This window comes from Sebastes umbrosus, chromosome 6 (genome assembly GCF_015220745.1).
Source record: "Sebastes umbrosus isolate fSebUmb1 chromosome 6, fSebUmb1.pri, whole genome shotgun sequence".
NCBI classification, from domain to species: Eukaryota; Metazoa; Chordata; class Actinopteri; order Perciformes; family Sebastidae; genus Sebastes; species Sebastes umbrosus.
In genome coordinates this window covers 10,807,067-10,832,169 of record NC_051274.1, presented here as the reverse complement: position 1 = coordinate 10,832,169, position 25,103 = coordinate 10,807,067, and the positions used below count along the sequence as shown (strand labels likewise).

Sequence of the window (25,103 nt, the reverse complement as noted above, 5' to 3'; positions counted from 1 at the left end):
GGGTGCCGGGGCCCCCGGGATCCCTCAGCTGTAAAGCCGCGGCCCGGTTCGCTGGAGCCCGGTGTGAGCAGCCTCCCTCTGTGTGCTCGTTGTTGCAGATCAGCTTGTTAGCTCGCTGCACCCTGTTTCTACACATCAGCTGCTCGTTTACCTGCACATACGTAGAGGTCATAGCCATACGGGTAATTTCTGAGTGTCACAGTGGCAAAGAGTGACTGTCTGTGTCTTTTTACATTACTAGTATTGTTATCTTGCTGCATCCCCTTTCTCCACCTCATTTGCAAGCTGTATGCAGATTTAAAAAAAAAAAAAAGGCATTTCTCCCTGCCCAGGCCACTAGCATATTCAATTCAAAGTGGCTTTATCGGCATGAGAAACATAAGTTTACATTGCCAAAGCAAGTGTGAAATAAAAACAAAAATGTATGTAAAGATCTATTAGAATAAAGAACTGTGATTTTGCTAGAAAAATGTAGCTGTTGCAGATATTGCATTGAGTGTAAATAAAAAATTTTTGCATTTATATTTTTAATACAATTCAATTCTTTACCAATAACACCTATATTTTCAGTCTGCATTTATAAGCAGTATAAAAACAATGAATAAATAGTTTATAACACACTATAATGTGGGTGTAAGCAGCTCAGGTCAACAATTGTGACTTCTCCTATAAAGATATATTTTATGTTATTACACTGCTTTGTTAAATACTCGATTCTGATCCGATACCGTCAATCACGCCGTTCTACGGTCTGCTATTTCTTTATAGCAGACCGTTGCTATGTATAACAGACCGTTGCTATGGGCGCATTTCTGTTGTCGGACACTGGAGGACCATTCTTGTGTCAAATTATTGATTTCTTAAGTAAGTAAGCCCTGTATTAAGCGGGATAATGTACAGCTAGCGGGTCATTGTTGCGAAATAGAGGTTATTTCGCAACAATGACCGGCTCGCTGTACGTCCCTTTTTTATTACATCTGTGTTTTACAATATTATCACATGTTATCTATTTATACACCAGCCTCCACCTAACGGTGCCCACAGGAGGAGTTATAGTTTAAATTAATAAGCACTTCTATCTGCTTACAGCTACATTATAGTGTTGTAAACCATTGATTACATGTTTATATGCTGTTTACGAATACTAAATGTGGGGTTATACGGGGACATAAAGTAAAGTGTTGCCCTTTTTACCCTATAAACATTAATAATACGCTGCAGTTTCTTCACCTCAGTTGAAAGTTTCCACTGCACATGCATCTATACATCTATCTATTCTATCTCTAGAATGTATCTTATTAACATTGCTGTATCCCCGGTGAAACGAATGGTTTTAATAATAGTATTATCTCAACTTTAACGCAGAATCTCCATACAGTTGAACAAACTGAAGTTCATGCATCTATTATTTCCCCTCTATAGCCTCACAGAGAGCAGCTAATGAGGTTACTGGGCATCTGTGACGTGACATCTACATTTTGGCCTATTTGTGAAACAATGGTAACAAGGAAGCCCGGGACATTGGGCTCTGTGTTTTCCAACTCAAAATAACAAAGCCAAGCAGCCGCCGGTGGGAGGCTGTGCTCTCATGGAAATGAGCAACTGAACCAACAATGTAGCGCCTAATCTCTTCAGAGAGAGGAATCAGTTACACAGCAGTATGCACCCCTCAATGCTTTTCATTAGAGTCAGCGTGCTATTGAATCAGTCACTCCACCCCCCCCAACCCACCCTGACTCACAAACACACTCACACATACATGCGCACACACAACCATCGTGTGTAGCCACAGGCCCTACTCATACATGCGCTAGATACAAGGTAGCCCCCCCAACAACAGAAGGGTTGAAATAAGTGGGGCAGAGGGTGGTATGGGGGTGCGAGGCCTCAAAGCATCGGATTAGAGTTAATGTGCCCTCCCTGGGTTATAATCTCTTCAGAGGGGGACTTTGTTTGAGGGGCTTGAGGGCAGTAAGATAAGTATCTATTACAGAAACTCCCTCTTATCCCCCAAACATCCTCGCTTCAAAAATGAAGCACAAAAACACTTGCCTCTGTTCCCCTCTGTGTCGTCTGATATCCAAGACCCAGAAGCAAGTGCTGCCCTTTTCAGCTAATCAGGAATTAAGGTCTAAAGCCGTATGGAGAGTTAGCAGGCCCCATATTTACTCCATCTGTAGCCCACAAAGTCAGATAGTTAAAGTGAGATCAAAGGCAGCTTAAAAAACTAGGGTTATTGTATGGAGAGAAAAGAGAGAAAAAAAAAGTATTATCACTAGGACTGTCCTTGACCAAAGAAATTCTTAGTTCTAACACTTTAACACATTTTTTTTACAATGACTAATCGATTAGTTGATTTAATCGACAGATCTGTAAAACTTTGTGGAGTTTCTCCACAAAGAATCACACAAAAGCACCACTTTAAATCTTGTGTTTACCAGAGATGTGCTCATAGGTTTCTTGGAAATAAGTCATTCAGCGTGAAAAAAAGCACAAAAATGACAAATCGAATAAAGAAATCTTAGTCGACTGTGACCAAAACAACCAATTAGATTAGTTGACTAATTGACGAAGTTTCGTATAAATAGAAACTGAGTGTGTGAGAAGCCAGTTCCGAGATTTGAGTTTGATGCAGTAAACACACTGACTTACAACTGTGTTCAAAGTGAACAATGCAGGTGTGTATGAGGAATAAAACACAGCTATACAGTTTGATATAAAATACCGTTTAATACCAAAATATCTTCATTATATAAATATTGTGCAAAAGATGTAATGGAGGCAGTTTACAATTATCTTGAAAAAACTTCACTCACTTTTACAATGGCACCAAATTATAGACAAATAGTTACAATGAGCATCCTTTACAACAAATGAAAATGATGTCTGAAGCAATGCAAAAGCCCTTTTCAACCAATGGACAGAACAATTCAGATTCACAATGTAATAGTGCAAATTTCTTTTGCAAAAGTTAACGTAGCACTTTAAAACACAAGAGGTGGACAAATTAAAGAACAATCTGATAAATCACCACTTTGACACACATTTATCAGATAATCAGTCAGATTATCTGTGTCTCGTCTTGAATCGTGGCAACAAATGGCAAGAAGAGACAAAGTGTCAGAAAAACAGCCATTATAGCCTGATACCAACCAGCAGGGATGTAACCGACGTAGAGTCCCTCTAACTGGCATTGAATCCAAACTGTGAATGGTATTAGCGTTAGCATTAGTAATGAAAAATATACAAATTCTCCTTCTGGTACACTAGAATGTCTCATTGGCTCAGATTTAAAGTAACACACTGATGGATATGTACGTTAAGTCCATCAACTAAAAATTGCAAACACTTTACACAACTGCCAAACGTTTTGCAGCATAGTGTAACTTTTTAGACTAATTTGCTTCATTCCTAGAAGCCACTGTCTTCAGTTTGAAAATTAGCTTGAAACTGAATCTAGCGTGAAATGGCAAATGAATCGCAACATGTAACATTTGATTGATCGACTGGTCTATTATTTGTTGATTTATCAATTTATCTGACAAAGTTATGTTATTGTCTCATAAATATTCGAGCTGGGTTCGTTGCCGGTGCATTCATGGACTTTAGCTTATATCGGAGAAATATAACTTTGGGCATTCCCAAGCTACTAGGGGTGGGTCAGAAAAGGGGGAGGGTTATGTATTTTTTTCTTATTGCTGGTGGAAGGTTCACATGACATTTTTTGGGAGCGCAGGGGATGGTCTTGTAATTCTTCCTTACCAAAGTTTTTTTTTTTATTTCCCTTGCAGATTAACTGTATTAAAGGATCAAATGGAATAAGTAATGAAAGAGATTATTCCATTAATATATTAAGGTTAAATGCAAAGGTTAGGGTACACCATCTAAAATTCAATGTTTTATCTTTTTTAGTTATTAATGGTGAACCGAGTTGTACCAATACTGGACTTTTGTAAGCTTCAGCATAGCGTTAAGAACAAATTATTTTTAATAAGCCAAAATGTACAAGCCATCGGTGCACTCCTTTTTAAAGGATAAGTATAGTTATTTTAATATGGAATATATTTAGCTAGAGCTGTAACAATAATCGATTAATTGCCAACTTTTTTTGATAATCGATTAATTGGTCTGAGTAATTTTTTTTCAGTCCAAATTCTCTGATTCTCTGATTTTATAGACCAAACAACTAATCAATTAATCGATAAAATAATCAACAGATTAGTCGACAATGAAAATAATTGGTAGTTGCTGCCCTATATTTAGCCTTATCCTTTAACCTGTCACTGAGTGGGAAGGTGAATCTGGATCTTCTGGACGCTTTTACAGTCCACTTGTCGTCTTTAACGCAAACAAAGGTGATGACGAGCTTAAAGAATCCATGTGGCCTGAGCTCACTTGAAATTGTAAGGCATACGTAACATTTAGCAACATTCATTGAAATTCAAAGGCTTCAAGAAATACTTTTATGGTAAGCATAAATATTAATAATACATATATAAGTATAGCTTCATCTGCATCACCTCCTTTTCAAAGTTAAAGCATCTGTGTGAAGTACTGGGGTGAGCTGTTAGGTGTGATCGTGTCTGTAAGGCTAGTTATGAATGGTTTAAGTGTCGGTATGTGTACATAACAAATATACACATATTAACACTTCCATTGTATATACAGGTTTACATCAAGTGAATTGCATGTAAGGGCTAAGTGGATGTGTAGGAGGGCTAGCAGAGTCAGAAATCGTCCCTGGTGTCTGTTTTTCTCAACGGGAGAATTTCCTGGGTCTGAATGCAGGAGGGGCGAGCTGATTTGACGCCGTCCTCTCCTCCTCTATCGGAGCCAGATCCTCTGCTGAGCCCCACTTCTTTTTGGGGTGAAACAACGATGCCAACTTCCTGTTCCGGTTCCGTTCTCTGGCCTGAGTGACTTGAAACTCTGAAAACCCAAGAAACCAAAGTTAAATGATTAGGGGAAAACTCATGATTCCAATATTCCATAAACAAAATTTAAGAGATGCGACATTCAAATATGACAGAATATCAATTTAAAGGAGTAGTTTGACATTTTGAGAAGGCGATGGGCAGATGTAGCCTTATGAAGCTTCAAACGCAGTGACCTCTGGTGGCTTACAAAGCTTTCAACAGCCCTTCAAGACACGCCGAATCGTTTTAGTCATTTTAGTCTTGTGTGCATAAAAGGCACATAAAGGCATGTAATCTGGGGGTCGTCCTCCAATTGGAAGGTGGGCGGTTCGATCCCCGGCTCCTCTGGTCACATGTCGAAGTGTCCTTGAGCAACATACTTAACCCCAAATTGCTCCCAAAGGCTGTGTGAATGTGAGTATTTAAATCGTGATATGCCTAGTATGGCAGCTTCTGCAATCAGTGTATGAATGTGTGTGTGAATGCTGACATGTAGTGTAGAATGCTTTGAGTGGTCGGAAGACTAGAAAGCAGCTATATAAATGCAAGTCCATTTACCATTCTTGCGCAGCATGTTACAGTAAAATAATTAATAGAGGTAAGAAGAGGTACTGGTAGGCAGAGTTCGTTAGCTTTGGGCAGAGCCAGGCTAGCCGTTTCCTCTTGCTTCCAGTCTTTATACTAAGCTAACTGGCTGTTGGCGGCAGCTTTGTATACAACAGACGATTGTCTACGAAGTGACGGTAACGATCTTCTCATCTAACTTTTGCAGAAAAAGGGAATATGCATATTTCTAAACAAAAATAGCTAATTTTTTACATGTATTAAAATTGTATACAACTTCAGCCGTAACAAAGACAAAACAATTCAATGACTTTTTCTTACTCTAGCATTTTATACAGTGGCTAACTCGTCATGAAATGTAAGCCCATGACTCCTTTTCCAAACAAAAAAGTACAGGACTGTCCTTTTTATATTACTTTAGTAAGTAAACTTTCTGGGCTGCTGTAGAAACATTGAGGACTCCGTGAAGAGGACCCGCTCCCTATGATATGATGTGCTCATTCTAAGCTAACCAAAACACGATTCTTAGTTTCAGGTGATTACACACTAATGAGAACATAGTTATTAATATTATATTCAATTTCTGCTAATAGATTCCCTGAAATTCTACCCAGTGTTCCTATTTAATAAGATTGACAGCTATTATCCATAAAAAAAAATGTAATTCAGCAGTAAATGTATGAGGTACTCACGCAGCTCGCTGTCTTCCTCTGGACCCTCTGGTTCTTTGATGTTCAGATAATGGAAGGCAAGACGGCCGCTGTAGTCCCTTAAGTTTTCTTTGGCCCCTGATAAGAGAAGAATAAAATCTCTTAAAGCTGAGACTAGTTATGGACAGCATCTGACACCTTACACTTAAAGGTTTAAGAAATAAACCATGATCCAAAGGTAAACAATACTACCCACTGTCACTCTTATATTTTGTAAAATCATATATTTTACATTAAATCAAGGTTTTAATTTAAAGACTGATTTACTAGTTAAGATGCTTATCTTGAATCATGTTCAGTTGAGATACACAAAATAAGGATTTTTCATATATAACTCAAATTCTCCAGTTATGTATTAAAGTACTGATGAGCCTGAACAATACTGCTATTGTGCATTAATTGTGGTGCTATATAAGTTAAATGAGTTTTTACCGTATGTCGCTATGAGCAGGTCTAGAATGTGCTGATGACCATGTAACGCTGCGATGTGTAAAGGCGTATATCCCTGCAGAACAAAAACAAGAGTAAAACAAAAGGACAACACGCAGAAAGAAAATTAAAAACGTGTATTCTGAAGTTCTGAATTATTTTAGGGACAGCGGTGATGCAACGTGGCATGCAAACACACCCTCAACAGTCACGTCATTGACACATTAAAGCAGTTTAAAATTGACATTTTTACTTAATGTTGAGTTCAGGGGTTTAACTGGCAAAGTGCTGGAAGGGTTTTAGTACCTACCCCCTGGAGTTTCCCAGGCCCAAATGCAGCCAATGAAAACAGCATGGAAAAAAAATATACAAATTAGCAAAGGTTATGGAAACACAAGATAATGACAAAAACATAATTGCTTGGTAATTCGCCGAAAATTGCATAGTTCTAGAGCTGTGCATGCTGGCACATAGACGCACTGTTTTGGGAAACAATTAACATGACATGACATGATTTATTAGCAGAGTACTCCCGCAGCCCGACAACACGAGCGGCTGTGATACATTTGCACAGCTGGATCATTTAGGAGCATTACATCACTGAGGTGCACAGAAGAAGAAAGCAGGAGCCATGTTGCTGTCCTGCTGTTACAAGTTCAAATCAAACTACTTACTGTACATACCCATTACTTCCTGATTAACACCTGGATACTCACATGCTGCAAGAAAGAAGAACACCAAATCAGTGATTGTGCACACATAAGCAAACTGCATAGAATTAAAGGGCCACCCCACCATTACTTATCATGGAGAGTACTGCAGTTCTCAAATATTTTACGTTAAGTATGTGTTACAAACTGTGGGTACGGAATGTGAAAAATTAACAAATCCAAATTACATTTTTAATAACGCAACTAAGTAAAAATCCAGCCTTCTCAACAGTATGTCCTGTGGTTCACTGTATGTTTAGATAAAGTTAGGCCCCGTTCAGACCTAACTTTCGATCGCTCCGACCACATTCGGTAGTTCTGAGAAAATAATTTTTTCACAGTCTCTAGCTAGCTAACGGCTTCATTTGCTCATAAAGGAAATTGTTCAAAACACAAACTGGTTAAAAACAAAAATGCATTTGGTCTATGCAAAAAGAAATGATGTACGTGTTTATTTGCACATAGAGCTGGGAAGTGAGATACGATCACAAGTGGTCATTCGAGACACATTCTAATGCCAGGTGTGGACAGACGTACTTAGAGCTGTCCACTTGAAATCAGATCACCCAAGACGCATGTTAATGCCAGGTCTTTCAATGAACACTATTCTCATAAACCTCAGACTATCGCAGGTTAAACGTCAACTAAAGAGACTAGTTGCGATGAGCGATTTCCACTGACCTTGGTCGTGTGGTCATTAATAAATGACTGAATCACGGTTAGCTCTGACATGTCTGTAATAAGAGCAGGACAGAGATGACTGAATCCTGTATAAGTAGGCCGCAGAGATTGCAGCTAAATAGCTGGAAAACTACGTTAGAAGAGCGTGTTACATTATATAGATATGAAAGAAACCAAGTTACTATGATGCAAGTACCTGTAATGCTGGGCTGGTAAACTTTCATGGGAGCTGTAATTTTTAGTATGCTAACAAGTAATCGTTGTTTAGCTTTATAAAAACCATGAAAGTTTCGATTTCTAATAACAACTGCTGTAGTAGATGCCGATTTGTCTTTGAATGTGGAAAGTAAACATCAGAAACATGCTTATTTTTTTTTTTCAAAAGACGGTAGAAAGAAACGTATGATTGCATTGATATCATGCAATCATACGTTTTTGAAAGATGCTTTTGAGTTGCACTATGGGAAATGTAGGATACAGCGTTTTTTGGAGCTTGACCCATGTTAAGGACTGACAGTCAGGATATCTTGGCCTGCTTTAATTTCGACCGTCTCTCCGTCTTCACACTAATTTATTAATTTGTGTACTTTATAAAGTTTTAATGTTTTTTAAAGTTTAAATAGCCATAGTATATCCCCCTTTCTAAAATCATTGTCTAAAAAAAAAAGCAATATGCGTATAAATCTGTTAATCTAACTCTGGGTAGCAAAAATACTGAATAGCTGTATTTTTCCTTTTAAAGAATTTTTTTTTTTTTTTTTTTTTTTTTTACTTTGACAAAATAATTTAAATGTACATTTTGGTCACAGGTAATTAAAAAACTTCAGATTTGTACTCACAATAAAATTCAAAAAAATGCCATCAATGTCCAATACTAATAGCTGAAGTGCCCTTATAATGATAAAAATATGATACATTTCTAATAAAAATTGCACTCACTGATTTGGTGTTGACATCAGCACCTGCATTAGCCACCAGAGTGGCCATGTCCTTGTTGCCATGTTTAGCGGCCCAGTGCAGAGCTGTCTGTGTGTGATAAGGAAAGAAGAGTCATTCATAAAATGTACTTCTTCTTCTACAATGATTTACACTATTGTCAGGCATGGTAAGTGCTCATTACAAGTTGTCGAAGCTGAGCGGGGCAGCTTCTTATTGGCCGTGCGAGGGCAGAGCGCCAGCTGCACACAGAGGGGAGTGGATGGATGGAGGGATGGTGAGAAGGAGGGATGGAGAGATGGTTTCCTGCCATCTAACAGAGCCTAATTACAAAACAACACAGCACTGTGCCCACAGTTGGGGGGCCCGGCCGCCTGTCACCGGGGGGAAGATTGATGATGTTAGTGTGACCTGCAGAGTGGAGACCCACCCAGACATCAGCGCACTACTGTCAGCACATGTCAAGGAGGGAAATACGGGCCCCTGTGACACCCACATGTCCACATGCAAAGATACTCAAACGTGCGCGTGGATGTGAAAATAATAGACATGTATGTACGACACACACTGAAAACACACATGCAAACCACATCCACCTGTCGGACTAGAACTGTGATCTCCACAGTTTTTCCCTACACTCTTTAAGCTGAGTAATTACGGGCTATCAACAGGTGAAAGCAGAGAGTCGGTGCAGATGTTGGCTGAGTAACCACATCCACCCCTTCTGAGTCTGACCCTTAACACAGTGAATCAAACAGTAACCGTCACAATTACACATTAACTGTGGACGGATGAAAACCTTATACCTCAATCTTGTTAATGTTTTTACTTCTCGAGAAGAAAACTTTCGTTAGCTACTGAAAAGTTGTGGAGATAAAGGTTTTCATCCAACAGCAACAATGTTGAACTTTAAAAATAAAGTAAATCGGGTCAAATGAACGCGCCCTGGCAGAACTGGGAATTTTTCAAAACCAAAACCAAGTCCGTATGTTAAACAGAATTTCTCCAAAGATTTTTTGGCATTACTGCCAAACTGTTGGAACAAGTTAGTATCAATAACAAGTTAAGATCTATAACATTTGAAATCTTTTAACTGAGGCTATACTCGACCAAAGAAATTCTTAGTCGACTAACACTAACACAGATCTCTAAAACTTCACTAAGAATCACACACAAGCTCCACTTTAAATCTTGTGTTTACCAGAGATGTGCTCATAAGTTCTTAGAAATAAGTCATTCAGCATTAAAAAAGCATAAAAAAATGACTAATCAACTAAAGAAATCTTAGTTGACTAAGACCAAAACACCCGATTAGTCGACTAAAGAGGGGGCAGCTTAACTTTTTCCATTTGTAAACAGAATCACACTTTGCTCAAACAATGTCCTTAATGAGAAAACTGTCTTAAACTCCTTTGAATCACCCTCAGACTTCAGCGCTGCCATCTGCGCAATATGAAGTGTGCTGGTAAGTGCTATAAAACAATCCTAGCTTTCATAGCATAGCTGTTTGATTCCAACAATACCTTGCTAGTGTTTTCTGACACCCATAATGTATGGCGAACCCCAGTTTTTGCCTCTCATGTATTACCATTACATCTGAGTCACAGAGCTAAGCATCTGCAAAAAAAAACAACCTGACAAGTGTTTCTAGAATCCTCAAATACGCCTCCGTGACCTAATCCAAACAAAGATTGCATCTGGAAATTACTGATGTTGTTGGTTTAATTTATTCAATATAAACCAGAATTTAAACATTTTACTATCAGTTATATTGGTCTATATTGATGTTGTATTTTCTTACAAAATATTGGGTTAATATTGTTCATGTTTTGTACAAAAAAGTCATTCCCGGCTACATTAGGAAATATAGTCGCAACTCCAGAAACTGGTTAAACATTTTTTTTACTCATTAGGGACAGAATATTTTTTTCATCCCAAAGGTTAGAGTCTTTGAGGAAGTGTTGTCAAACGACATCACCGGGCCTTTATTTTGCAGAGAAACAGATGTTTAACTCTGTGACTCGAATGTGATGAACAGCACACAGGTCCTTTTGTGTTTAGAAGCTACGACGCTAATTGTGCTAATCATTGCACAACAAGCCTGTTCAACAGCTGGCCAGAGAAAAATGTGTGTTCGTATCCACTGACGGGAGCAATAGGTAGCTACACCTCTGCGTGTCGTGCGTCTCGGAGACAGATTGTGATGGACGCTGTCTGGCTCGAGTATCTCCATCTCTTTTGTCTGTCCCCTGTCGCATGTTAAGACAGATTGGCCAAAGGGCTGTTTGACAGGCGGCTCGGCGGGTCTCCCGGTGGGCAGGGGTGATGGACGAGGCCGAACAGGATGCGGCGTCTTCTCTTCCTGCGCTTCTCGATTCTGTTCCTGCCCACTGGGGTGGCCACCCCTCCGCCACCCCCACCTGTCTAATCACTCAGGGACGTCCCTGTCCCCGACACGCGCTCCCCAGTGAGGGAAGTAGTGGCCAAAGAGGGCTCCCATCAATAATGGCCAGTGTTCCTGACACTTGATGTGGAGGAAGACACAGAGGAGTGATGGGCTAATGATGTACTTACAAACTGTGTGGCAGAGGAAGTCCGTCACAGCAGGAACGGAGGCCCACGTCACGAGGAGAGCAGGGAGAGAGAAAAAGAGAGCATGAGACTTTGGAGTGAGAGGTGTTTAACCTGTCTTCACCTTCAAGCAACTTCACGTTACAAACTGCGGTTTGAAGTGCATATCTATAAAACCACCTGATCCCAACAAACATTTGGTCGGAGCAGGAAACACTTAAGTCCTCCCAGGATGAAGAGTAATCCCTTCAGTCCTGGTCAAACATGTGATTTAGAGCCTGGTATTTGGTACACTTAACATGACTTCTGTTGTGAGGACATGACAAATGCAGATCAAATACAATAACTCCTGGTTTTAAAGACTGGTTCTCATGAGTCTTGTGATTCGAGGTATCTCTGTACGTTATCTCTGGAAAGACATCCACCTCTGCAGAACAGGGAAAGGCCGAAGGCTAAAGGGAACATCAAAGAGGCCTGAGGGGGACTTAGCACCTTCCCAGGGACACAACCAGCATTGTTCTACAATTAATCCCAGCCTGCTCTATTACTTTCAGATTATCTTTAAGTGGGTGAAGTCTTTGTGGGGCATTAAGACTCTCCTTAATCCCCCCCCCACATCTCCCTACACTTCAATAGCGGCCGTGCTATCTTGTCCGGGTGGGGATGGCTGAGGCTTAGGGTTACTCTTAGAAGGTGGTCTGCCACGGCCACAGGACAGTGTGAGAACCGTGACACAGGGGAGGGACAACAAACATGAGCTCAAATCTCTTAAGCGCACAGGGAGACAAATAAAAGGATTTGGGTTGTCAGGGGGGCACAGGAGCTAAAAAGCTATCTTTCATAATCCTTTTGATAGTGGACCTTTGAAATGCATGATCTGGATGTTTTAACACAGGGTTCTCAGAATACTATTAGGGGGAAAAGTCTCGGCAGAATGAGCTTGTGAAAGTTACACAAGCAAAACGCGGCAAGTCTGAGAGCGAGCGTCGCATTCTGAGCTACGCAGTCACAGATGAGATTTGAGAAACGCAGGTGTAATATGGTCAGTGTGTGAATGCAAGTTGTGAATGAACTCCCATTCCAACAGGTTACAGTAGGCGATCAGAGTTATTATTACACAATGATGAAACTTACCCCCTGAAAAGGATGGGCGTGGTCACAGTGTCAGGAGCCAAAGTGTGTCAAAATAAAAGAATAGCAAGTCAGACAAAAATCATATAATAATAAATAGACATCCAACACAATATTATGAGCTGATAATAACTATATCTACACCACAAAATGCAACATGTCATATACAGTTTGTAGCTATTTTTTCTCAAAGTGCCACATCAAATACTCACTGAGGTGAAGTCCTGGTTCGACCCCACCAAAAACGACACAAAAGCACATATTAGTGAAACGATTTCAGTTTTGTTCGCTTTGTATTCATGTCACATTAAAGTATAATTGCAGTTTATAACTTGGATTTTATTTGCATAGTTTTGCCATCAGTTTTGATAACCTTGCACCTACCAAAGTGATCACTGAGATGTGGGAACAGGCTGACACCGCTATAACAAGTCTAACAGGGCAAGAAACTATTGAACCAAAGGAAATAAACTAGGAATTTAAAAGTCCCTTGGTGCATTCCTGTTTAGGTGAAGATTAGGCAAATTAGACCGACAAAATGTGCACTCAACATCATGTTGTTCGTTGTATGTGCTGTTGCATGACGCTGATGTTTGAATGGATGAAACAGGACTGAAAGCTCCTCCCTCCACAGTAACAATGACCTGTTGAGTGTTTGACAGTCATTTATTTCAACTTTAGACAGTTACCGCCATGAAATGATAAGCAAACTCGCTTTGTCCTCTCATCGCCGCTCCCTCTCTCTCATTCACGGTCTAGCTTTCTCAACAGTCTCTCTCGTTCACATTCTCTCTCTCTCTATCTGTCCTGCTCTTTTTTAAAAACTAGTTGGGAAGGCAAACACATAACTTCTGTTTTCATGTCATTGAAACATCACGAGAAATGTCACATTGACAGTAGAGGCGCCCAGTACTACCGTATTTGTGAATGAAGTTGTACTCAAGTTGTGAAAGTTGACCAATCAGCAGTGTTCAGTACTGCAGACTCCACTCCTCTAGTTCCTGTTTCCATTGGAAAGTAATACCTCCAAAGTCAAGACCTTTTTAGTACTTGAAGCTATAGTAGAGAACTAAATTTAGTCCCTGGTTCCTCTGCTTTGAAATGCAAGTGAAGTTCCTGAGTAGATTACAAATGTTATTGTCATTTGATCCTCCTGTAGAAATGGCCTGAGCTTGTACCAAGCCAATTGGTTCATCTAAACCCATTTATTTGGAGGTTAAACCCAAAGTAAACGCACTCGACATGTCGATAAAAATCACTTGTTGTACAGGAACACTGAGTGCACCCATAACTACAGCAAGTACAGTAGGTTAAAGATGAGCCAAGAGGTCGGTCTGTGAACTGTGATGGATGTTCATGTCTGGAGACTCTTTGACGAGCATTTTTCTCTCTGTGGTAGAGTTTTAAAAAAAATTCAAGGACAGTTTATGTGTTTTTCACTGATTACCCTCTTACAAGATACAAGTTGACAAGCTAGCAAGGCCACAGAGATTTAGTCTCATGTCTGATTCTCGCCTCGCAGGTCATAGCGGTACCTCGAGAGACATGGAGCCAATTTTGGGTAATAATTTTACCGTTCGTCCTTGTTGTTTTCTGCTAAGCAAGTTTGGCTAGCCTTGGTGTTTGATTAAAACTGTCTGATCATTTGATTGCGTGTTTTTCTTGCCCCATCAGACTTTGTGGTAGCGATATCGCCACATTCCCAGCAGTTATTCCACACAGATGGCCAAAAATATGAAAATCAGATCCAGTTTGCAATAAAAAGGAATGATCCTGTAGTTTTGGCGTTACCTTCTTGTTTGCCAGCGAGGGGTCCTGTCTGAGCAGCTGAGAGAGGTCTGGGACTCGGGCACCTGCAGCGGAGTAGATCCACTCCTTTTCTATAGGATCCAGCTATCACAGAGAGGGGAGGGGAGGGGGAGCTCAGATGTGCACGCACACACACACACACACACACACACCCTACTATCCACATCCTGTTGTCGGCTCTATTGATAGTGCTGAAGCTACAAACCTCTAATCCATTTCCTACAAATGACTGAGTCACAGCAACTGACACATAGTGGGAGACACCCATGATCACACTGTGTATGGTTCAGCAGTTTATGCTCTTACTTCTGTTATTGGTTTAAAGGGATACGAGTAGTGACATCAAGGGGAGAGCGGATGTGTATTTCCAAGACCAAACCCTAACGGACATCTATTAAATAAATCCTCTAACCCTTCTGTAATAAGAACACCATTAGAAAAAACCATAGCGAGAGGAAGGAAAAGGACTCACAGCGACAGCAGCGGAGCCCATGCTGCCCGTACTCTCCTCGTCTTGCTCCGACTCGGACTGAAAGACAGGAAAAGGCACGATTGTTACTCAGCGGCGACAAAAAGTTATCTGTAATGTATCAGTCATAATGGTCACACAGCGTGATTCAGCATCACAGGGCACACACACACACACACACACACACACATATCCAGTTTCACACTCTGGTCACATTGCTGTGATGTTTCCCAGCTGACGAGACGTGACCAAAAGGGCGTCAGACAGATAGATAGGTAATGAGGCAGCGAGACAAAGGTGCCGGTTTCACACATAAGGGGTAATGAATAACAATCCAATTAACAATTAACCAAAAAACAACACGCCTACAGTCAGGCCATGTGTTTCTGTCACCATTTCAAGAGAAAAACTAAAAAAAAAAATGAACACAGCTGTCTAGCAGTGTATAAAAGTGTCACTTTGGCTGATTTATGCAAGAGGGAAAGTTTTTTTTTTTTTTCTTCGTCCTTGACTTGATTTCAAATTGTTCTCAGATCATACAGAGACATGATGTTAAAACACTCGGCCCTTTCAAGTCTCTTGCACAAACTACCACACGTCAGCGCGCTGAACATGAAAAGTGGAGGGATTGTATTTATCCAGCCTATTCCACTCTGGGACATGTCCATTTTTTTTTTTTTTTTTGCGCTTTTGGTGGAGACCAATAATAACAACCAGAAGAAAAAACACTGTTGGGCATGAAGGGAAAAACTGAGAGGTTACAGGAACTCCCATACTCTTGTTTCTTTTTCATAAATTGTAATTTTAGTTGCTTTTAGGGCTGCAGCTATTATTTTCATCATCAATTCATCCGTCGATTATTTTTACAATTATTCGTCTTGTCTTTGAATTGTCCTAAAATGCACGTCACAATTTTCATAGCTCAAGCGGTGATATCTTCAACGCTTTGTCCAACCAACAGCCCAAAACCCATAGATATTCATTTGACGATATAAAACGGAGAAACTAGAACCAATAAATGTTTGGCATTTTTGCTTCATTACATAAATGAAACCATTAATCAATTATCTGTCCTTAATCGACAAATCGCTACAGCCCTGTTTGTTTTGTCTTGTATTTGACATTGTGGAGCCTGGGGAGTAGTAGTAGTAGTAATAATGTGAAACTGTACTTGAACAACCAAAACTAATTTGAAGAGAGTCTTCAAAGTAAAGGGAGGCGTCAGCTGACCGCTAGTAGAAAGAGGTCACTAATGACATTTCACACAGGGGATTCTCCTCGTGTTCTTTACACGCAATTAGGTCAAGTCAAGTTAATCATGTTGGATGATTAAATAAGAGTCTGCAGCCTCTCTAGCAGCTCCGTGAGGCTGTGCTGAGCTAAACATCAGCATGCTAACTATGCTAAAATACAGATGTTTAGCACATAGACTGTATATAAGAAGTGGACGTAGTGACGTCACCCATTGGTTTGTGGACTGCTGTTTACGCTTCAAAATAGCAGTCCACAAACCAATGGGTGACGGCATGGTGACTGCGTCTACTTCTTATATACAGTCTATGGTCTGTACAGAATTTCATGACAAATCCATCCAATAGTTGTTAAAATCAGTCTTTGCCAAAGCGGCAGACCACCAACCGACCGACATTCCTATGGTCAAAGTGACAATAACCAAAATTGATTAATCTCAGATGCTAATCTCCAAAAGGCTGAAAGGTAGCTTATTCAAAGCTGGTAGTTTTGGGCATTACTTAGCAGGGAACTGTAGCTGTAGCTTGAATGCATGTCCGTTACATTGGATCCCTATGGTAACAGGTTTAACAGCTGGGAAAAACATCCACAGAAACCTCTCAAACCTCTCCTGCAGCATGATCTACCACGGGTACCTTTTTGTTCGCCTATTCTTCCACCGTGTTTTTAAAAAAAATGCAACAGCGAGAGATTTTTCTACTTTAATAAGGACCCCTAGAATAACTGACACTAAGATATGTACTGAGCAAAAATAAACTTCTATTCTTTTTCTGGAGGCTAAGCTACATAACACTACCATTTCAAAACTTCCTTAAATATATCTTTGGCTTTTATTTACTGCAATTTATTTGTAATTCAAACTGACCACGGCTGCTCCTCTGGACCGAAAGACTATAAATACAAACTAATACAAGATAGGGATGATGCTCTCCTCCTGATTTAGACCTAAACTTAAAAAAGGAACCAGAGTTTATCTGCCTCAGAGAGTAATCCTGCATTTGGGAGCATGATATTATAAATAAACATTGAGAGAATAACCGCAAAGCTCACAGCCTCAGGTGTTGGGATTGAGAATAAAGTACGAAACCAGCCAGGTAGCTTCTGTAATGTGAAACAACTGTCAACACAATGAGAGCCTTAAATACAAAGTTCAATGGTGTGACTAATACCTTAAGCAAACACACTTAATCTGATTGCTGGTTGCTATATTAACACACTTCGACATATTTCATCTGTCTGTTGAGCACCAGGACATCAAGGAGAGCCACATATCTTTCTCTGGGATTGAATCTCAATCTCTTTAATGGGCACAAATGATTATTATCTTCCTAATGAGTTCCAACATGTTGCTACTTAACATAAAAACAGAGAGATTCATTTAAATGCAGATTCTCCCCCAATGGGTCCTCCTCCCACTCAAATTCAAAACACTGTAGGTTACAAATCCAGGTAATTTACTTAGCACCACCTGGTGGGTAAAGGAGGAACCACTAGAGTGACCGCGAGGTCAGTTGTTTAAACTCATATGGTGATCCTATGAGATAATATACTGCATTGCCCTTCCTCTGAGCATGTAGAATGAAATGTAACAAAACAAAATTTCTATTTAATTTTCATCTAAACGTCTTTTAAGAATGAGAGGATATTAATTATGAAAACTTTAAATCAAAAAGGTGCCAACTAGTGAGCCTATAGATATAATACTAATAGTTCATCATTTCCAGACACAACAAGGTTTAAATAGAAAGAAAAAAATGAAAACCGTGTTAAGGGTGAAGAATATAACTTCAGTAGCAGTAAAAACAAAGCTGCATAAAGCCATTTACACCACAAGCTCTGAGGCCTACATTTCAAAACATACACATAATGTAAGCACTGATAATATATTGAGTCAGGCTATTTCAACCTCTACTCTGTTTTGAAACACTAAAATAGTGTGTTTTTCCAAGTTATTTGTTTATCCATTGTTCCAAAATGATATTTTATCATATTTTTTGTAAATATTAATTTCAATATTAGTTTACAGATATCGGTATGTCTAAAATCTGTCCTACCTGATAGTCTAAATACTGTCTCATGGCTTTGTAGATCCTGCCTGGTGGTAAAATAGTGAATATTGCAGTAGGTCGTTTGTTTAACATACCCCCATATCCCCGTCAGCACCTCAAGTACTCCTTCATCAACAACACCATTCGTCATGTTCCAGATCTGAATGGATTTTGAAGTGGATGTTACTCACACTGTTAATTATATAAAACAGGATGTTGTTACAATATTTTGTTCATACAAGACAGACGTCCTAGAATTGTCTGGGTTTAATTTGTTTTTGTTTTTTTCAGTAGCTTTGGTCAAGGTTGTATTAATATTACTACCACTTTGAGTGGCAGACGGTGGTATATTCATTACTTTTATCTTTCTATTTTGACTTCTCTGCTTGCTTTCAAACTAGTTTTCAGGCTCTCAATCGCAGCACGTGTTGTTCAGGTGTTTCAACTGATTTGGGTTGGTGGGAACTGCATCGGTGTTATCGTAGCTGGTAGTTTGTTGGTTATTGTGACAATCAAAGTACATACGATTAGTAATTTGGAATCCTGTTTGTGTCTATATATGTGGACATATTTATTTCACCAGATCATCATTTTTTTTAATTTTTTTTTTCAAATTAGCTGAGCTACTTGTCAGTCTTTCCAAGTACCCCTGGTTGGGAATCATTGGTCTAAAGTATGGCCTAAAAGAACTTGACAATAAGGATTTTAGAAAAGATAGATGAGTCACAAACTCAGCATGTATTTGTGAATTTATGTCACAAATACTGTATGTATAGGGCAGCTTAAAATAACCTGACTAAGGCCCTAAGTGCTGTCTTCATATCCGTACTGCACTATGATGGTTATGATGACCGTAACCGATGTGACTTTTTAAGATGAGAGCAAAATTAGGATTAATAATAGTGTGTTAATAGTGTCATTTATTTTCTGTGGATCAACTAATTGACTCCTAGTCTCAGCTCAGCATCATATATCTGCCTCTAGAAGTTCAGTTGGTTGCAATCTGCAACCTCACTGCTAGATGCCGTCAAATCCTACACACTGCACCTTTAAATCAAATACTGCATGCATACCAACAAGCTCTTGTACTGTATCTGTGGCAACAGTATGCAACACATGCTCTGTGCCAGTGAGTAGCAGCCCAATATCCCAGCCTATCAATCAGCCAAATTGTCACCTTTGACCCCGAATCTTTGTCCAGCTCATCGTCCCCGTTGCTTTGTGCCGAGGGTTCCTGGGTTTGGATAACAGGAAGTTGCAGCAGAGCGTGCTGCGTGATGGCTGTTCCTGTCTGCTGGTCCTACAGGGAGTACAGACATTATGTGCTATAAACTCAAACTTTCTCTGATCTGAATGTGTGATCTGAGGCCAAACATTCAGTTGTGTCAAGTGCTGGCTGAGGTTAACAGACAGCGTTAGCATTTTGCTGGCTCTTTTTTCCCCCCTGCACCATCTGGGTGTGGATAGATAATGTTTGCTTTAGTGCCTGTTTTGAGCAAGTCAAGGGTGAGGCTATTAAACCAGCAACATAAAATACATTTAATCTTTCAAATCTATGATTAAATGCTCAAGTTTATTGCACGAACAATATGTAAAAGTACGTCCAGAGGATTAGTGTGCATTAAACCGGCAAATAGTGTTTATTTTTCACAACAGCCAAGTGCTTCTATAGCATTAGTTGGGAACAGCTCTGCCTTTTTATGCAAAGACATAAGCCCTTTTGACCTTCTCTTTCTTCTAATAGTGGCTAACGGTAACAGAGCATTTTTCTGTTCCACAGCATTTCTCTGTGTAAACCGTCATTAAATGCTGACACATGGTAGTATAGAGGAAAGGCAGAGGACACTAACAAAGATGGCCCTGTTTGGAAATAATTGTGTCATCCACATACAGAGCTGGGTGATGGCAGATTCAGCAATTTGCATTTTTGCACTCAGAGTTGTTGCTGAATCATACCAGTTTGTCCCAAAGTTTATTTAGTGTTTTACAAAAAGAAAAGATTTTAAATTCACCTCTGCAGCACCGTCGGGCTCTCCACATGACATCGGCTCATCCTGTTGTTCCTTCCGGTGAGGAGAAGAAGTCGAGGCGTCCGTCGCGTCCCACTGTACCGTGGCCGGAGCTCTGGCCGGGCTTGACCGTCTCTGTCCATCCCCGTCTGTCCCGTGATGTTTGGTGTCTCGATCATGCAGCATTTGCCTGTATTTCTTCTTTAGGACAAGATACTTCTCACCCTGCAACAAACAAAGAGTCGATTAGCACAATATATATTTGTCTTTCTTGTGTCTAGTAGTTAAGATTTGTAAATCGAACAAAATTAGGATATTCTTAGATTCAGTTTTTTTGTAATAAGGAAGGAATAGATGTGATTTTACGAATTTCTAAGTAGGTAATTGAACTTTTTTTGTGGAAACACATATCAGACAACTTTTACTAAAGATACTGCTGTACGTCACATCTCTAATGCCCTTTGAATCCAATTATTCAGGGACCAGATCACAAGGCAGGTTGGTTACTTTGCACATAAATTGTGGCAGCACCAGTTTCGTGCCTCAAGTGGAACAAACCGTTCATTAATTTTGTCAATATGTGAAAATACGTCATAATAATGGCTTCAAGGAAAATGCAAACTGCAGCTGCGGTCCCTTAGGGGAAACCAGTGGGTTCAAACAGTGCTGTGGAAAAAAAAGAAAACAAAGATTGGACTTGTTAAGTCGTGATGGTTTAACTGGAACGACAACCTTTTAATAGCAGTGATTATAATAGCCTGTTTATGCAACAGTGTTGACATATGAATACAGAATGCATGGGAGCAGAGCTTTTTTCCACAAAAGGTAAAAATATTTGTGTAGTTTTACTCACATTCTCTGACTTCACCACAGCGATTCGGTCAATGATGAGCTTGAATTCCTCTCTGTATTTAGCTGCGGGGGAAAATATTTTATGTGAGAAACTGAGGTACTAAATATAGCTTCTAATTTCTCGCTTTCAGTAAAACACAAGTGGTTCCAACACGCAAAAATGTCAAATGAGGGCCGAAAAGAACTCAGCTGTTTTATATGGGTAACAGAAATAGATGGGAATAAAAAGAGCTTGAAAGGTTTGATGTACTATAAAACACTTAAGTATTCCCAGAAGCTGATGCAGCTAGAATGTAATGGTGTCTGTTTACAATAGATGTGGGGTTGGAGAGCTACAGTCTGCAGGGTGAGTTGCTGAATTGTGTTTCTGAGGCTGTAAGAGGAAGGAGATCTGTTCCAGGTTACGTCGTTTGGCTGACCAAGCCAGATGCAGCTCACATTGCAGAGAAACAGTTGCGTCAATGAAAATACTGGCTCTTTAGCTGGAGGGGGACCTCTTTCCTCTCTAGCTTGGCTTGCAAACAGATCACAATACATCCCCAAAGGCAAAAACCTGAGTCACTTAAGACTTACGGTAAACCTTTTCCTGTGGGAACCAAACAAACCACAGCTGACGAGCTGATAGACCCCATCAGATAAAGATATCTTCCTTTGTTAATAACAGTGAGCCGATAGGTGCAGACTGTGTGATTAAGAGCTGGTTATCAAGCAACCCCGATGGTTACACAAGCGAGGAATTTTTCCAGGCGTAGGTATTCCATTCATGCATAGGTGAACATGGGCCTGCAAGCTCAGGGACAATTGAAGTGTTTCCTTTTCCTGATGTGCACGGAAAGAACATTTGTAGTGAGACAGTTGTTGCACCGCTCACGTTCAACAACAGGAAATCCAAAAGGAAGCAGCCACTTACATCTGTCTCAACAAAAGAATTCCTTGCTCGCCAAAGTCAGTAACATAGTATACACACTAGTTATTTATTAGCCAAAGGTCTGCACAAACATGCACCTCACACGCACGCACCCCCCCCCCCCCCCCCCCCCCCGACACCGCTACATTCCCACCATGCCCCAGTTTTCCGATCTAATGAAAAAGCAACCCCATTAGAGGTCTACATCCAGTCATGCATGTGGACTTAATTATGATTAAAACACCATAATCACAATTACGACATCGACATCTGCAACCACATGCTACGGCAGACTTCAAATGTCTGGGAAGCACTTTTCTAATTGGACAGACATGTCAGATGGCGGAGTATCAAGGCAGCTCTCTAAACCTCTGTCAACAACTGCAGTGCTGACATAGCATCTGGACAGTACATGCTGGCAACGGCAATGCAAGGTCACTGTGGATAATCATTTAGGGAGGTTCAAATACGTTTGTGTGTTGGGCGATGCCAAAAGGTAAAGGTACAGTTGAATAATGAATCATTATTAGCTCATTATTTTGTCTTGTGGGCCAAAGATTATTTGCAATTAAACTGCAGATAGTCTGTCATTAGCAATGATGTGTGCTTTGTCTTTTAAGGGTTGCAGTTGTGTCTACACTTAGCTAAAACGAATGCACCGATCAGACTTTTTCAGTCCCGATACTGACACCGATACCTGGGCTTTGGGCAGCAGTCGATACAGAGTACCGATCCGATGCCAGTGTTTAAATTATTAAGCTGTTTGCTTCACTGTGTGGACGTGACTAGGATCGTTCTTTTATGTGTAAAGCAACATCAGGCCTGACTTAAATATTGCTTTCCTAACTTGCTAGCAAAATGAACAAATAAATGCATAGATATAAATGTATTGAATTGTTATTTATTATTAAAACAATAAATCGTACACCAGCAACTAGGTAAAAAATCTTCAAAATTAAGAGGAATTACAGTTCAAGTGTAAACCTTTTTAATGCAGCAACAAATTGGTCAAAACATAAACAGGACTTCAAATTCCAGTATATAATGTATATAATATATAAACATAGAATTTAATTGAATAGATCGGCCCTACTGTCACTGATATCCGATCCAGCTATTTGAGTCAGTATCGGCCCGATATCCGATCTGGTATCGGTGCATCCCTAAATATGAAATTTGCTAACATTAGCGCTGTACCTAACCATAGATTAATCTGCTGATTGTTCTCTCAATTGATTAAGTTTTGGTGTATAACCCATCAGAAAACAACAAATAATGACCATCCCAGTAAAATGTCTTACTTTGTTTGACCCACAGTCCAAAACCCCAAATTAACCATAATGTAAGATCAAGGAAAGCAGCAAATCTTCCACATTTGGGAACCTGTAACCATGAAAATTGTGCCTTTTTGCTTTAAAAATTACAAACAATATATCAATTATAAAAACAGCTGCCAATAGATTTTCTGTCCATCGACTAATTGACTATTTGTTGCAGCTCTACTTAACCACCAGAAGTGATTAGACATACCAGAATCAGCTTTCTTGGCCATATATGTGTGCACATATGGAATTTTACTCCGATTTTTCGTTGCTTTCAACGTAGGCCTACTTACACAGAAATATACAGCTAAAAACAAGGACAACAAAGACCAAGTAAGTCCATATAGCAACAAATTCCATCTGAAATACTGTTGTCAACAAAATGACATATTTACTTTTACATTACTATTTTATACTTATGTTTATATTTATTTTAACTGCACTATTCTATGTTTTAGATTTGTCATTTTGCTTTTACATTAACTTGTGTGATTTCTCCTTTTATATATATACTATACATAAGAGGTGAAGGAACCCGAGACCAAAGATTTTCATTTCCCAATGACTTGCTTTTCCTGGAATTGATACATGACAAATAAAGAACCTTGAACCCTTGACCTCCGTAGTGTATTAACTGAGCAAATACTGCATTTTTTTGCTTTTTAATTCAACTTTTTCATTTGTAACAGAAAGATTGTGTTAATATATTCTTTTTTTTAAATATAGTGTAGCTTTAAAGTGGCCGGCAGGAGTTATTACAGGACTGTTAGACTGCATTAGAGCTATAGGTGTACACACACACAAAATGTTACACCCAAAGACATTTGTCTAAAAGAAGGAAGGAATTTTTTGGTGTAAGCAGTGATTCAGAACAGTTGCATAAGCATCAGTACAGTAAAGTGGGTGGAGGTGGAGAAGCAGCAGAGAAGCACACAGTAAATTCAGTATTACTGAGCTATAATCTCTACAATCAATGGAAAATAGTGAATTAATAATTGTGCCTCATTTTGCTGAGGGACCACAGCTGTGTGTGAGGAGACACTTCATGTGACTATCATGCTGCATGGTGACTGACTGTTCATGGGTCTGTTCAGGTCTTGTGTTCAGTTATACCAGGCAGCTTCAACAACTGGCCTTTTAGGGAGGAAATGACACAATTCCTGCTGGAACTGTAGATGTTTGGAGGGGCTTTTAATGCAAACCAGATGTCTGCTTTTACAACAGAGGAACAATGAAAGGACATAAAACCAGTTTGTTAGAGCAGACTGATGAATGCAGCAGTTTAAATAAATAAATAGTACTAGTCCAAAATGAGAAAAGTGGGATGAATTGATATTTTTGTGCCATCTCACTGTACCGAGCAGTAACGTGACTGTCTGCACCACATCGTGTTTTTCGGGTTAATATTTGCATCCATCTGAATCCATGAGATAACGACTCGCTACTTACCACGTAACTGCAAGTCACTGTGGCCAATAAAGGGCTTAAATGTCCTCAGTATATCTGCATTTCTGACTCTGCCTGAGCTGCCTCCTCCGGTGCAGTAGAAATAATCCAGCAGCGACTCTTCACTTACATCACTCATCTCTCAGCTCTGTGTTTATATATATATAACGTCTCTGCAGCGACCTGGAGGACTTTCTGGTTAAAAGACGCTTTTAATTCTCTTTTGGAGGCTATTTTTTCTCACTCAGCCATAGTGCACTAGTCCTCCTGGCTAATTTGTTGTAGTAACATATCTAAACTTCACTCCACCCAGACGAGCTGCTGCTGCTGCGCCTCCTCCTG

The 25,103-nt window shown here is 39.8% G+C and overlaps 1 protein-coding gene across 3 annotated transcripts; it reads right to left on the bottom strand.

Moving 5' to 3' along the window:
• Nucleotides 1-2,710: 2,710 nt before the first annotated feature.
• On the bottom strand, nucleotides 2,711-25,103 carry LOC119489451 (ankyrin repeat domain-containing protein SOWAHB). Of its 3 annotated transcripts, XM_037771917.1 has the most exons (14): nucleotides 24,765-25,100; nucleotides 21,088-21,149; nucleotides 20,238-20,459; nucleotides 19,403-19,525; nucleotides 14,930-14,986; nucleotides 14,440-14,541; nucleotides 12,860-12,872; nucleotides 9,530-9,534; nucleotides 8,950-9,036; nucleotides 8,372-8,374; nucleotides 6,930-6,932; nucleotides 6,623-6,695; nucleotides 6,173-6,268; nucleotides 2,711-4,929 (listed from the first exon to the last, which is right to left on the bottom strand). In XM_037771917.1, exons 1-14 carry the CDS (start codon nucleotides 24,898-24,900, stop codon nucleotides 4,757-4,759), a joined length of 1,155 nt encoding a protein of 384 aa, XP_037627845.1. In that variant the 5' UTR covers nucleotides 24,901-25,100; the 3' UTR covers nucleotides 2,711-4,756. The 3 variants fall into 3 exon arrangements, with proteins under 3 accessions (XP_037627845.1, XP_037627847.1, XP_037627848.1); XM_037771919.1 differs by lacking the exon at nucleotides 9,530-9,534 and having other exon boundaries at nucleotides 12,861-12,872; nucleotides 24,765-25,103; XM_037771920.1 differs by lacking the exon at nucleotides 19,403-19,525 and having other exon boundaries at nucleotides 24,765-25,103.